General features: G+C 42.2%; 2 protein-coding genes across 3 annotated transcripts; both read left to right on the top strand.

The window, feature by feature from the left end:
- The first annotated feature begins 760 nt into the window (after positions 1-760).
- Positions 761-4,563, top strand: bcs1l (BC1 (ubiquinol-cytochrome c reductase) synthesis-like). Its single transcript, XM_080478741.1, has 7 exons — positions 761-1,395; positions 1,611-1,750; positions 1,831-2,025; positions 2,812-2,875; positions 2,960-3,132; positions 3,260-3,377; positions 3,514-4,563. Exons 1-7 carry the CDS (start codon positions 1,076-1,078, stop codon positions 3,764-3,766), a joined length of 1,263 nt encoding a protein of 420 aa, XP_080334867.1. The 5' UTR covers positions 761-1,075; the 3' UTR covers positions 3,767-4,563.
- A 1,271-nt stretch (positions 4,564-5,834) lies between these two features.
- Positions 5,835-12,658, top strand: LOC308118943 (sterol 26-hydroxylase, mitochondrial-like). 2 transcript variants are annotated; one of them, XM_080478662.1, is made up of 9 exons: positions 5,835-6,100; positions 7,076-7,257; positions 8,577-8,776; positions 10,110-10,214; positions 10,416-10,579; positions 10,704-10,870; positions 11,024-11,105; positions 11,441-11,641; positions 11,962-12,658. In XM_080478662.1, exons 1-9 carry the CDS (start codon positions 5,855-5,857, stop codon positions 12,091-12,093), a joined length of 1,479 nt encoding a protein of 492 aa, XP_080334788.1. In that variant the 5' UTR covers positions 5,835-5,854; the 3' UTR covers positions 12,094-12,658. The 2 variants fall into 2 exon arrangements, with proteins under 2 accessions (XP_080334788.1, XP_080334787.1); XM_080478661.1 differs by having other exon boundaries at positions 10,110-10,307.
- Positions 12,659-13,488: the final 830 nt, after the last annotated feature.

Raw genomic sequence — 13,488 nt, 5'->3', positions numbered from 1 at the left:
TCAACCACAACTTAACAAGGTTAGATGTCAAGTGATCCAAAACAAGAAAAACATTGAAAATGTATAAAAACTTAGTAATTCAAAAACTTACATGATCTAATAAGATAATAAAAGATATTATGTAAAAAGAGAGCACGTTACACAATAGTAAACAGGGAGCTGTCCCAACTTTTTTGCAAATATGTTACAGCAATAAGATAATAAAAAAAACAAGCCTGTATTTTTCCATCAGCTGAAAAAACACCCTTTATTTCGGCATACATGAGCATTCCTATTGATTTTATTTGGCGATGAAAGCACATGTTCGTTCATATTTAATGTTTTAACCTACCGCCCGACTTTCCGCGCAGCTTTCTATCTGAAAACCAAAACATCAACAACATTTCTGCTCTGTCCGGCTGCTAAAACCCACGAATACTGTTTGTTACTCACGTGAATCTTAATTTACATCAACGTACAGCAAACATTTGCAGCAACAGTCTTCTTAAAACAATTATACAAGGATTACAAATTATCTCACGTTGTCACAATTGACGCGGCGTGCTATCGTCTGCTTGCTTCTCCTGTTTCTCGTCGGACGGTGTTCAGCGCCGCCTCCTTCCAGTTCAAGGCTCATTTAGCTGCATGAATATAATGTAAAATCCACACGTTAAATTGTGACCTCGGTGTAGAGTTACAATTTTTCAAGCTTGCACGTAAAATCATATTAGCCTCAAATGCTTGAAGCGGAACTATTGTTATCGAGTTCCGGGGGCCGGTCGGACACAGGAAGTGGAATGAAGGTCCTGTCATTGAATTCATACATCACTCACATGGCGCAGTTATCTGGTTAAAGAAGGTTACACAAGACCACAATGATGAAGAAAAGATGAAGACACAAGTAGGGGGGGTTCTTGTTTAACGTTACCGTCTGTAAAGTTAGTCGCAGTTGTCATTAGATCGTTTAAAAGCTGCAAAAATCCATGTAAACAAACTGGAACAAACGCGGATTTATCCATGAGTTTTAACCCTGAGTGGATTTACAAAGAGTCAGAACGACGATATAACGCCTGATCCCGCCGGAGGAGAGCCCACCATGCCCCTGTCAGACTTCCTAGACGGCCTGAAGGACAACCCGTATTTCGGGGCCGGTTTCGGGCTGGTTGGGGTCGGGACTGCGCTGGCGGTGGCCAGGAAGGGAGCCCAGGTGGGCATGATCTTCTTCCGCCGGAATTACATGATCACCCTGGAGGTACCCAGCAAGGACAAGAGCTACACCTGGCTGCTGAGCTGGATCACCAAGCACGCCAAACACACACAGCACCTGAGCGTGGAGACCTCGTACCTGGCGCACGAGAGCGGAAGGATTCACACACAGTTCGACTTCCACCCGAGTCCTGGAAACCACATCATCTGGTCAGAACTAGTCCTCAATACATCACCTCATGTTGTCAGAACTAGTCCCCGATATATCATCTGGTCAGAACTAGTTTTCAAAACATCTTCTGGTCAGAACTAATCCTCAACACACTGTCAAGTCTGGTTTTGCGATTCTGGCATATGTCCTTAGTTATCAGCCACTGGATATAGATTTGCACTATGTTACTTGACTCGTTCTTTGGGGTCTCCAGGTACGGGAGGAAATGGATCAGAGTGGAGCGGACCAGAGAGAAGCAGATGGTGGATTTACACACCGGGACTCCCTGGGAGTCGGTCACTTTCACGGCTTTAGGCAGAGATAGACAAATCTTTTTTAACATCTTACAGGAAGGTACGGATTCACACACAACATGTTTTAAGCTCGCAGCTGTGACCGCTCCTTCAGTGTAAATGTCATTTGTGTTTTCCCAGCCAGAGAACTGGCCCTGAAGCAGGAAGAAGGGCGGACGGTGATGTACACAGCCATGGGAGGAGAGTGGAGGCCCTTTGGGTTTCCACGACGACGCAGACCCCTGAGCTCTGTGGTCTTGGAGAAAGGCGTGGCTGAGAGGATCGTAGATGATGTGAAGGACTTCATTGGAAACCCAAAGTGGTACACCGATCGAGGTAAGCGCTCTCCAGGTTGAGTCTCATTCAAACATGTGACCCGCTGGTCAAAGTCATCCCACAAGAATGGCATGAACGATATGTGTTAAACTTTGCATTTGAGCAGAGGAAACACTGACACTTAAAACTTTGCTGCATCAAAGTCAAACCACGATGTCGAGTTTGGGGGAGGAATGCAAATTCCACAGAAATGTTTTGAACTGATTTTCAACATTCAATCTAAAGAGCTTTGGCAACGTTGTCAGATTTCAGATTGCACTTTTAACTCTTTAGAAATTTTATTAAAAGAACATTAAATGTGAAAATATTTGAACTTGTTGATTTTTTTTTTTACCCCGCTTAAACAAAAAGAACATTTCTCCATTGTTGGTATTCCTTCATTACAAGTCTATCATTTTGTTAGTCTCGCCCAGTTGCAATCAAAATGAACTTAAATGTCTTTGATCCTCTTGACTTATTTTATACAAATGTTGACTTGAAAGTCGATGTACGCAGCATTAATTAATGACACATTTTTACACTGGATGGTTGATAAAAGTTATTCAATTAAATTTAAACCTTCTGGTGTAAAACACATTGAAATGTCCATAAAAGACTTCTCCTATAGCTTTTGTGTGTTTTTAAAAACTGCCCCGGATTGCATGACTTTCAGGCTAATGCTAGTTTGCTGTCTTTCATGACAGCGTCACTGATCTCTCAGCTCGGGTCTCGGTGTTTTGTTGTGTCCTTTAATCTAAAGAAATCTAGTAAAATATCAGTTTTCTTTGACATTGTGTGCCTCTGCAGGTATTCCCTACAGGAGAGGGTATCTGCTCTACGGCCCGCCCGGATGTGGAAAGAGCAGTTTCATGTGAGCTTCTCTTACTTTTGCGTCGTCTCTACAGTCTCTGAACTCACCGTTTGCAGCTGATTCGATGCCTGTGTTGTTTTTCAGCACGGCGCTGGCAGGCGAGCTGGGCTACAGCATCTGTCTGATGAGCCTGAGCGACCGGACGCTGTCCGACGACCGTCTGAACCACCTGCTGAGCGTGGCGCCGCAGCAGAGCATCATTCTGCTGGAAGACGTGGACGCGGCCTTCGTCAGCCGAGATCTGCTCCCCACAGAGAGTGAGTAGTTGAAATTTAAAGGTTATTATAGCACTATATTACTGGTCCGGCTGTACGTGGCCCCTGAACGGAAATGTGTTTGACACCCCTGATTTAGAATAACTGTTGGTGTTTCTCCACCTCTCAGACCCTCTGGCCTATCAGGGGATGGGAAGATTGACGTTCAGCGGCCTGCTGAACTCTCTGGATGGTGTGGCTTCATCAGAAGCAAGGATCGTTTTTATGACCACCAACTTTATAGACAGGTACGACTGGACGGTACAGCTACACGACTTTAGAAAAAGCTTTTTGGATTAAAGTTTCGGTCAGATGAATTAAACGCTTAAAACAAATCCCACACGGACTGCTACCTTGGTGTGTGTGTGTGTGCTCTGCCCTCAGGTTAGACGCCGCGCTCATCAGGCCCGGCCGGGTGGACATGAAGCAGTACATCGGACACTGTGACCGCTTCCAGCTGAGCCAGATGTTCCGCCGGTTCTACCCACTGGAACCCCCCACGGAGGGGGAGCGCTTCGCAGAGCGAGCCCTGGCCGCTCACGCTGAGATCAGCGCCGCACAAGTGCAGGGACACTTCCTGCTGCACAAAATGGACTCTGCAGGATCTATAGACAATGTTGGCCAAATAAAGGAGTGACGAGGCTGGGGGGGGGGGGTCCACGGACTGAATACTGAATAAAACTGAAGAACAACTCTTTTCTACATTCTGTCTTGTAGTTATTTTTACATAATCTGAAAGGATTGAAATGATTCCGCTGTCTGAACACTCCATTGTCTTCTCCTTGTGTCCCCGTGCTGTTCAGTTGTCAGTAATATTTGATAAACTAAACTATATTGTCGCTACTGTGTGCTGGTGGTCCGATCAGACCTTTCACTGCACAGATGAAGGACTTGTCCTGTGTTCATAAGTGTGTTTGAGATGCTTGGCTCAGAATTAAGTCTGCTTCTCATTGTGGTTGACTTGTGTTTAAAAGCTCAGACTAAAAGATGTAGGCAGCTTTTGTGATGTGACTTTTTCACGATTCATTTTCAATATTTAAGCTTCTCACCTCAGCAAGATGCTTTGAATATCAAACAATTCTAATCCAACCCCATGCTTGTTGATTTATTTCCTCTGCTGTTGTCCTAGCCCCCCTCCCCCCTCCAAAATTTAAAACTAATAAGAAATGAGTCTCTTCTCATACGTAACCATAACCTTAACCATTTGATTATAATGCTGCCATACTGGCCAGGTGTACATTTGATCTCGAACACCTGGTAAAATAGGAGTCAAATCAAAAAATGTCTGGGGGGAATCAAGACATTTGGAATAATTTCTGTCTTGCACACACAGGAGAGATGGTTGCTGTTTTATCTGCTTACATGTTCAATCCATGTTTGTTTAAAAGTTGACTAAAGCATGTTCTTCACTCAATTTTGATTAAACAACTAAATCTGATCGTTGGAAACACTTAATCACAGTTGTCTTTAGCTGTGTCCTTTGATAGCAACCAGAGGTTTACTTCTTGGTTCATGATAGAGCTATGACAGCTCTCTGAAGCTTTCAGAAAATACATCTATAAATAACCGCCCTTTTTTTTTTTACACCAGGATATATTTCACAAAGGCTATTGCATGGTTAAAAAGGAAACAAACTACGATTGTGAAAAGTACATACAGCAAGTTAGGAAGAACAGTCAAAACAGCTTAAAATGCTAGGTTAAAAAGGAAACAATAAAAATATTGAAATAGTTTAATGGCAGTGAAAACATCTGAAAAGGCTTTGAACGGGTAAAATTCCTAACAAGTGGCTGGAACGGCTAAAACTGCTAAACTGGCTTAAACCATTATGAAGGTTTCAAAGTAAGACCAATGTAATTCCTGCAGCTCTAAATCCAACATAGAAAACATTGTAAATTTGACTTAAAATACCCTTTTTTTGTGTGCGACAGAAATATACAACTTTACATTCACTTTGCTATCCTCATTTGAAGGTTAAACTTTAAAGATTTTACAGCTTCACACATTTTATTTGATATAAAGCATCAAAAAGGTGTCTCTTTTGGTCATTGATGTCGAATTGTGGAGAAACGATGTGTTGCCAATCAGCTGTTCAGGAAATGGGAAAAGCAAAATTTGCTAATATAAACCCAACATCCAGCTGATCTCATGGAATTCCTTTGAGATATTTAAAGCTTGTTAAGTTGTCCACATTGTCCAGTTTTCAGGCTGATACTTGAAGCGTCACATGTTTTTGTGTTGGAGCTGTCAGAAGCTCCTGCTGTTGGAGACTCTGGGCCTCCTTCAAGAGGGAAATCTATCCAGCCTTCACTTCTTAGTTTACTTTACTGCTTAGTTAATGGATGCCAGAGAGATTACGCAATCCACTGACCTTTTGACACGTGAGTAGAAACAGACAAATAATTCCCTTTATGTAACTTTGGACGACAATGTAAGAAACCAAGCACCAAACCCACCATGCACTATTTCAATGAGGAAAATCCACTTATATGCACAAGAGAATGCACTTATTACACACTTGATGTATTTTACGAGAATTTACTTTATGTTTTAAGTTACAATGTAGAAAAATGTAGTTTTCACATTCATTTCATAGTTCATTTGGTTCCGTGTTGGGTGCTGTGTGGGAAGGGTTAAGCTTTGTGTGGGCCATGGCCTCTCCCTGCTCCGCCCTTCTCCTGTATGTAATAGGAGCCTTCTCTGTATTTGCTGTACTTTTGTGGTTATGGCTGCCTCGCTGTCCCGGAGAGCGGTGCAGCTGAGGAACGGTGCCTGGCTCCAGCCGTTTCCTAACACGGTGGCCCCGGCTGCCTGCAGGGGGGCAGGAAGACTGACCTCTGCACCGGGGGCCCTCTCAGCCCTCCAGACGGACAGACCCCGGACAGTGGAGGACCTCCCGCGGGTCCGCTTCTTGGAGTTCCTTTACAGAATGGTGTTTCAGGGCTTCTATAACCGCACCCATGAACTACAGGTACGTCTGGGAACAGGTCAGACACCTAACTGAAGCTGGACCCCAATCCCACGCAAAACTCAGTGGAAATGGTCTCAATCCTTTGTGCTGCATTAGTGATGGTTTGTGCCGGAAAAAATATTGTGATGGAGCTTTCGTTTTTCAGATATTAAACTATATTTTAAAGGAGTCAATCTGAGTTCATGTAGCTCCCCCAATTTGTCCAAATTGAACAAAAATGATGTCAGTCACGAGTGCCGCGTTAGAGCTGGTTTGCGCTGAAAGGGTTAGGGTTAGGGTTTTCGTTTGTGCTCCTTTGGTTTTTAAGATACACTGCCTGTCCAATAAAAAGGCGCCACCACGAAAAGGTCACACACTCTAATATTCCGTTGAACCGCCTTTAGCTTTGATGACAGCGCACATTCGCTTTGGCATTGTTTCGATCAGCAGCTGCAATGTCACAAGATTTCTTTCCATCCAGAGTTTCATTCATTTTTCACCCAGATGATGACCACTGCGCAAAGCCACCTCCAGCACATCCCAAAGATTCTCAATGGGGTTAAGGTCTGGACTCTGGTGACCAATCCATGTGTGAAAAAGATGTCTCATGCTCCCTGAACCACTCTTTCACAATTTGAGCCTGATGAATCCTGGCATTGTCATCTTGGAAGATGCACGTGTCATTAGGGAATTAAAAATCCATTGATGGAATAACCTGGTCATTCAGTATATTCAGGACGTCACTGTATGTTTTTCTCCAAATTGAACAAAAATTGGTCTCAACAGACTCAGGTCATGGTGTGAATGAGTGCGTTTATCCCCAGTGACCGTGCACAATAGAAGATGTTCTGTCGGTCGGAGCTGAACTCTCAGCTTCGGCTCGGTAAATCTGCAACATCCTTTAGAGTAAAAACGAAGCTCATTTGCTATTAACCTTAATGAGACAATTCACACACAACAGTCAAGTATGACCCCCGTGTCGCTGCCCTCCATCAGATCTATGAGAAGCGGCTGTACGGGCCGATCTACAGAGACGGGATGAAGCAGGTCTGTTTGACCTGCCCTGACCTGCTGGAGGAGCTCCTGAGGAAGGACGAGAAGTTTCCCTGCCGTGCAGACATGTCTCTGTGGAAGGTGTTTCGTGATATGAAAGGATTCGGCTACGGGCCTTTCACAGAGTGAGTTCACACCAGTGCTCCGCTTCCATTCCCCTGCTGCCACCCTTCCTGCGTGCATGTAGTAGCACTTTAATCCTTGTAAAACCTGTTTTGCTCACGTAGGGGCATTTTAGGAACAAGTGGCGCCGTGTGAGTAAAACAGATTTCCTCCAGACTGGAATGTTGGTTATTACTGGTTATGTAATACAATCCATCAAGTGGATTGAGAAATGCTCCCGAAGTGAGATCAGTGTTGTAATGTTTGCTTTGTGCAACTAAAAGAAAAATAATGTAAAAAAAAAAGTAAATAGTTTCTGTCTTGCCTTATAGCCAATATGTTATAAGTTCATGTACAAGCCTGGTCTTCCTTTGTGGAGTTTGCATGTTCTCCCTCTGTATGTGTGTGTTTTCTCCAGCTTCCTCCCACAAAAGACATGTTTATTTTAGGCTAGTTGGTAATTCAATATTGTCCTTGAAGTGAATGTGAGTACTGTATGTGTGATTGTCTGTGTCTCTGTGTTTGCCCTGTGGTGGACTGCTGATTGGTCCAGGGTGTTTCCTGTCTGCCTTCATCCATAGTCTGCAAGGACTGAATCCAGTGTCCTGGTGTATAAAAATAGATGGATCTTTGAAAAAATAAAAAAATAAAATAGACAGAAAGGCATCTATTTCATAATGATCCAATTGCTTTCAAAATGTAAAGCTCCTCAGGCCTCCAAAGGAAATATACAAACAAAAAACAGCTAATCCACTATAAAGCAAAGTGGAGGTACCATCATGCTGCAAGGCTGCCTCTGGTAGTGGAGGCTCTGAAGATATCCAAAGACTGATGAAATTTGAAGGTAGTCACGGTATTCTAGATAGAAATGCATTTTCCTTGTGTTAGGAAAGTGGGTTTTACAGGATAATGACTGGAAACTCACATCCAGCAACGCAGCAGAAAACATAGACTCTTCGTCTTCAAATCAAGTTCTCCTGCTGCAGGTTACATCTGGAGTTGGACAGGCAGGTCCACAGGTTTACCTGGAAAGTTTACCATCTTTTGTTTTGCTTAAACGGTGCCTGCTCATGTCAATCAGAATTTATTTATCTTTTTAGCAATAGAGAGTTTTCTGCAGTCCTGACCCAAACCAGCTATAGAGCTGAAACCTGCCACTGCGGACAGAACTGCTGCTAACGCCGGGTTCTGTAACTAAAGTTTAGTAAAGTTGATGAATTTTGCAGGAGAGGTAAATCCATGTCCCTTTTTCTTTTTTGTTACTCTATTTATTCCCTAAATCTTGACATTTCATCATCAACTGGACACGATCTGCTCGATTCAGACTTTCTTTTTGATCCAGGGATGGTGAAAGGTGGTACAATCTGAGGGTGGTCCTGAACAAGCGCCTGCTGCATCCGAGGGACTCGGCCCAGTACGATGGGGTGATAAATGACGTGGTGACAGACTTCATCAAGAAGATGAAGTCTTTGCGGCAGTGCAGCCCGACAGGAGATATTGTTACCAACGTATCTAATGAGTTTTACCTATTTTCACTAGAAGGTGGGTGGTAAATGTGAAATCTTCTTGCAACTCTGACAAAAAACTAGTCGCACACTTGAATGAGCAAATAATGGGCAAATAATGTGGTCGTAACGGAACCTTTGCAGTGGTGGTCAGCTCATTCAGGCGTTCATGATGAGCTCCACTGATGACTTGCAAATATCTCGCAACTTCAGCACATCGTTCCACTGTTTACTCATTTCTAGTAAGTGGGCTCTCCTCTTGTTCAGTGCCAAGACGTGATTTTGAATTAGCAGCTGCTGAAAAGGGAGTAATCGGAACACACTTTTTTTTTTTTTTTAAGGGTGTTTAATAAATGTGTTAAGTGCATATATATTCCCTTCTTTCTTGAGTCTCATGCAAAATGTAACACGATTGATATAGATTAAAAATGAATGATATTTAATCGTGAATAATCAAAATGAATCCACAGCAACTCAAATTTTAAGCATTTGACATCACTAGTTTTATTGCTTGTGTGGATACTTTCACTTGTCCTGTTATTTTATTTGGTATTTTGGACATTTCTTCCAAACCAAGAGCGCTCAGTATAAGAAAGCCATGTTAATACTTGATTTAAAGGTGCAGTATAAATATAACTACTGATTCATCAAATGCAAGCTCCACTGAGACAGAATCCTGTGCTTTCAAACGTGCTTTGTATATTTCAGGCACTTGAAACTAAGTTATAGAAATGTGTTTTATTTCCCAGCTTGTTTATTTTTTTTTTAACTTAAGTCAGTTACATCAAACATACTTTACTCATACACACAGGAACCAGTGCAAAACTAAACCAAAATCATATTTGTCTGTGACATTTCTTAGCTTTTTTTGTGCAAAATCTGTTGAAAATTGAAAACTGCAACTTACACTTTTTCATCTAGTGCACATGCTCTGATTTTGTGTCACAATTTAATCTTTTCCCTCCATATTTTCAGGTTAAAGACATAAAATCAGATCCACTGACAGGAAGGAATAGATGTTCTGCCAAAGCAATGAGTAATTGCATTACATATAAATGTGATGCAAAATATATATATATATATTTTTTTTTTTTACAAATTCTATAAATCTTACACAACAAGCATTCATAATAATGTTTAGTACAACTGGTAAACTATAGTGATATATACTTATCAACAAGTCTGTATTAGAATGAACACGATGGTCTCTGTAACATCAGTCATTAGAGTAAACATCATTGGGCAAATCTATACAAATAAGCCCAGAAGTGTGTTTGCTTCTTTAAATATCATCTACTTTTATGTGACTTTTTGGACATGTGCTTGAACCCGAAAAGGTTTCTGACCATTTCTCTTTCTTTCCTCCTCAGGGATTGCGTCCATATTGTTTGAAACGAGGCTCGGTTGTCTGAAGAAGGAAATCCCCACTGGAACTCAAGAATTCATCGACGCCATTGCTTTGATGTTCACCAACAGTATGGCCGCGCACATATTTCCAAAGTGGGGCCGCGGCCTGCTGCCTCACTGGGAGCGGTACCTCGCTGGCTGGGACGGCATCTTCACCTTTGGTAAGCTGAAGCTTCATTTAATGTTTCGAGTTCAAGCAGAAACGTTTGAGTCTGAACGGGACCTTTTCCTCCCTCAAGGAAATCCTTACATTTCTGTGTTTATTCCAGCAAAAGGGTTGATCGACCGGAAACTGGAGCTCATTCAGCAGCGTCTGGACAACAAGCAGGACGTGGAGGGGGAATATCTGACGTACCTCCTCTCAAACACTCAGATGAGCACCAAAGATGTTTACGGCAGCATCGCAGAGCTTCTCCTGGCCGGAGTGGACACGGTGAATCAAGTCTTCTGGATCAGATCCTTTCACCAAACAGAAACGCTTGGTTTTCTCCTTCATGTGCGACAACTCAATCGAAGGAAATTTCCAACTAAACGTTTTGTATTTCTTCATGGTGAAGACCTCCAACACCCTGACGTGGGCTTTGTACCAGCTGTCCAGGAACCCTCAAGTCCAGCACCAACTTTATGAAGAAGTGTCCGCGATGGGACCGCCGGACCGAATCCCCTCTGCTGCAGACGTCACCCACATGCCTTATCTGAGGGCTGTTATCAAAGAGACGCTCAGGTGAGGTTAGGATGGTCTGTAGCTGTGACACGTAATGAATGTAGATGTAGAGACGCACTCATTTCTTAACATTGGAAGATTGAACGTGTTGCGGTGTGTTGAAGTTGTTTGTTTTTGTTTGTTTGTTTTGTTTTGCTTTATTAAATCTTGCAGGATGTATCCTGTAGTTCCCACGAATGCCAGAATCATGACAGAAAAGGACGTTGTCATTGGTGGATATCAAATTCCAAAGAAAGTGGGTGTGTTTAGTGACTTTAACTATTCGTTTAGTATGAAACTGCAAAAAACCCTTCGATTTCCTCATCGCATTGTAAAAAGTTTGGCAGAAACATTTTAAATTACCCAATAAACAAAACAAAACTCTGCCCTAGATCAGTGGCTCCCAGCCTTCTTTTCTGGGGGACCCAGACACTTATATATACATTCATATCAATATTTACAGCAAATTTGGAGCAAATTCTGTTACATCCTAACAGTAAGAATCTGTGTGCTGAAACATGTTGATATTGAATATCCAATCCCCTCAGAGGTGTAAAGAAAAATCTGTTTGCCCTTTGTTGTTTTCTGCAGACAACCTTTGTGCTCGCTCATTACGCCATGAGTCATGACAGAGACACGTTCTCAGACTCCATGCAGTTCAGACCGGAGCGATGGCTCCGGGATGGTCGTGAAAGGCCTCACCCTTTCGGATCCATCCCCTTCGGCTTCGGGGTGCGAGGCTGCGTCGGCCGCCGGATCGCCGAGCTGGAGATGTACCTGCTTCTGGCTCGGGTTGGTGACAACGGGGGGGGGGAACCCATGAAAATGCATCAATCCTCTGTACATATTTAGACCAAACTGGAAATGGAAACACCCTGTGTTTTAGTCAGGGCAAACACAGAAAATCAGGCAAACTCACATTTACGTAATGTTAGCAGATGATCTGGGACGCACTTTCTTGAACTTTGAGATAAAGTCCACACATGCACAAGGAGAACATGCAACAAAGACTATATGTTCCATTAACATGCAAGCATCTTAAAGTCCTAACAGAAATCAGTGCAGTAGAATCGGTTGAAGTAAAATAACAATGTCTCCTTTCCTCTCTCCAGTTACTCAGGCAGTTTGAGGTCCAGCCAGACCCCTCCATGGGGGAGGTGAAGACCATCTGCCGGGTGGTACTGGTACCAGACCAGCAGCTTAACCTGCGCTTCGTGGACAGACGGCGTCAAACGGAAGCTTGATTTGACTTTGGTGGACTATTTTCAACGACGTCGTTAATAAGCATGTGAATGTAGGAGTTTTTCAGAATTGCAGCCCGTGGATAGTGGCGGAGCCAGAAAAGTGTCAGTGGAGTGGCCAAGATGAAACATGTGCTTCTCTTGCAGTGGCACATAAATCAACTCAAGAATGTGTCTCATTCCAAAACAATTGTCTATATCAGCGTTCTGCAACCTGCGGCTATGGAGCCTAAAGGTTAACATTGCTGATATAGCAAAAACAGTTCTATTAGGAAATAGACTGCGGCATTGCAAAATCGGCTTAAATAGCAAAGATGCATAAGATCGCTAAAATAGGAAAAAATTCCTCAGAAAACAATTATCAAATTGACTAAAAAATAAAACTAATAATAAAATATATATAAATTGTAGCTATGAAACATCATGAATGCAAGGATAGGTTGTTTTTTTTCTTCATTTCAGATAATTAACATGTTTTGTGGCTCCAGACAAATTTTATTTGGCTGAAAATCACAAAAAATTGCCTTTTGGTCAAGAAGGCCAATTACTTAGAAAAAGTAGATTTGATAAAAAAAAAAGAAGAAAAAAAAGACAATAAAAGGTTGTAAAAAAAACGTGTTTATTTTACTTGGCTTTCACAATTTATTTCTCAAAAATACCTGCATGTACAACAGGTATTTCAGGCACAGTGAAGCACTACCAGGATGAGTCAAACTTTCTGTGTTCAGTTTGTCATTGGAAAAGTTTCAGCGCCAGACGACACTCAATACAAACACTCTGCACTGCTGACTCAAGTCGCACACTTTTTACATGAGTTGCCGTGTTGTCTGTGCAAAAGAAAGGAAAGGAGCCGCAACTACAAATTGAAGGTGCCCTTTTTTTTATTAAAGCACCTTTTAATAATGTTGCACTTCTCAACCACAAATAAAGCCTTGCAGCTGGGAACAGGTTTAGTTCAGGAGGATTGACTACAGCATCATGATGTGTAAAAACAGCCTGCACATACCAATCAACCAACCTCAGGACTAATAATAGAAAACTGAAAATAGCAGGCCAGCTGTATCACTCTGAGAAACATATTTATGCTCTAACACTTCAGCATTATCAACCTGAACATGAGCTGAGGGAGGGAGGATATTGTGTGATGAGTTCATGATGAAGTTCTTGTTTTAATGTTGTTTGGATGGCACGTACTCCTTTGGCATGCAATCATTCACACTTATCTTGTATTATAGCCACTATATGTTGTTGCATTAATGCAAGTATGAGCTTGGACACACAGTGATGATACTTAATCTCGCTTGTGGAAAACATTTTAAAGTTTAAAAAAACATTCTGTGTAAAGCAATGTCAGATTTGTTGACCTCTGTTAAGAAGTACGTTTGATCTGTTTGTTAA

The sequence above is a fragment of the Lipophrys pholis genome, assembly GCF_963383615.2.
Source record: "Lipophrys pholis genome assembly, chromosome: 13".
Lineage (NCBI taxonomy): Eukaryota > Metazoa > Chordata > Actinopteri > Blenniiformes > Blenniidae > Lipophrys > Lipophrys pholis.
The sequence above is the reverse complement of the archived record's forward strand: the minus strand, read 5'-3'. Positions and strand labels throughout refer to the sequence as shown.

Excerpts from the sequence above, each read along its gene's own strand:
- bcs1l (XM_080478741.1), top strand. The coding sequence starts at position 1,076 with ATGCCCCTGTCAGACTTCCTAGACGGCCTGAAGGACAACCCGTATTTC. Across the intron at positions 3,133-3,259 it reads AGATCTGCTCCCCACAGAGA|ACCCTCTGGCCTATCAGGGG; the intron begins GTGAGTAGTTGA and ends TCCACCTCTCAG. Across the intron at positions 3,378-3,513 it reads ACCACCAACTTTATAGACAG|GTTAGACGCCGCGCTCATCA; the intron begins GTACGACTGGAC and ends CTCTGCCCTCAG.
- LOC308118943 (XM_080478661.1), top strand. The coding sequence starts at position 5,855 with ATGGCTGCCTCGCTGTCCCGGAGAGCGGTGCAGCTGAGGAACGGTGCC. Across the intron at positions 11,106-11,440 it reads GATATCAAATTCCAAAGAAA|ACAACCTTTGTGCTCGCTCA; the intron begins GTGGGTGTGTTT and ends TGTTTTCTGCAG. Across the intron at positions 11,642-11,961 it reads TGTACCTGCTTCTGGCTCGG|TTACTCAGGCAGTTTGAGGT; the intron begins GTTGGTGACAAC and ends TCCTCTCTCCAG.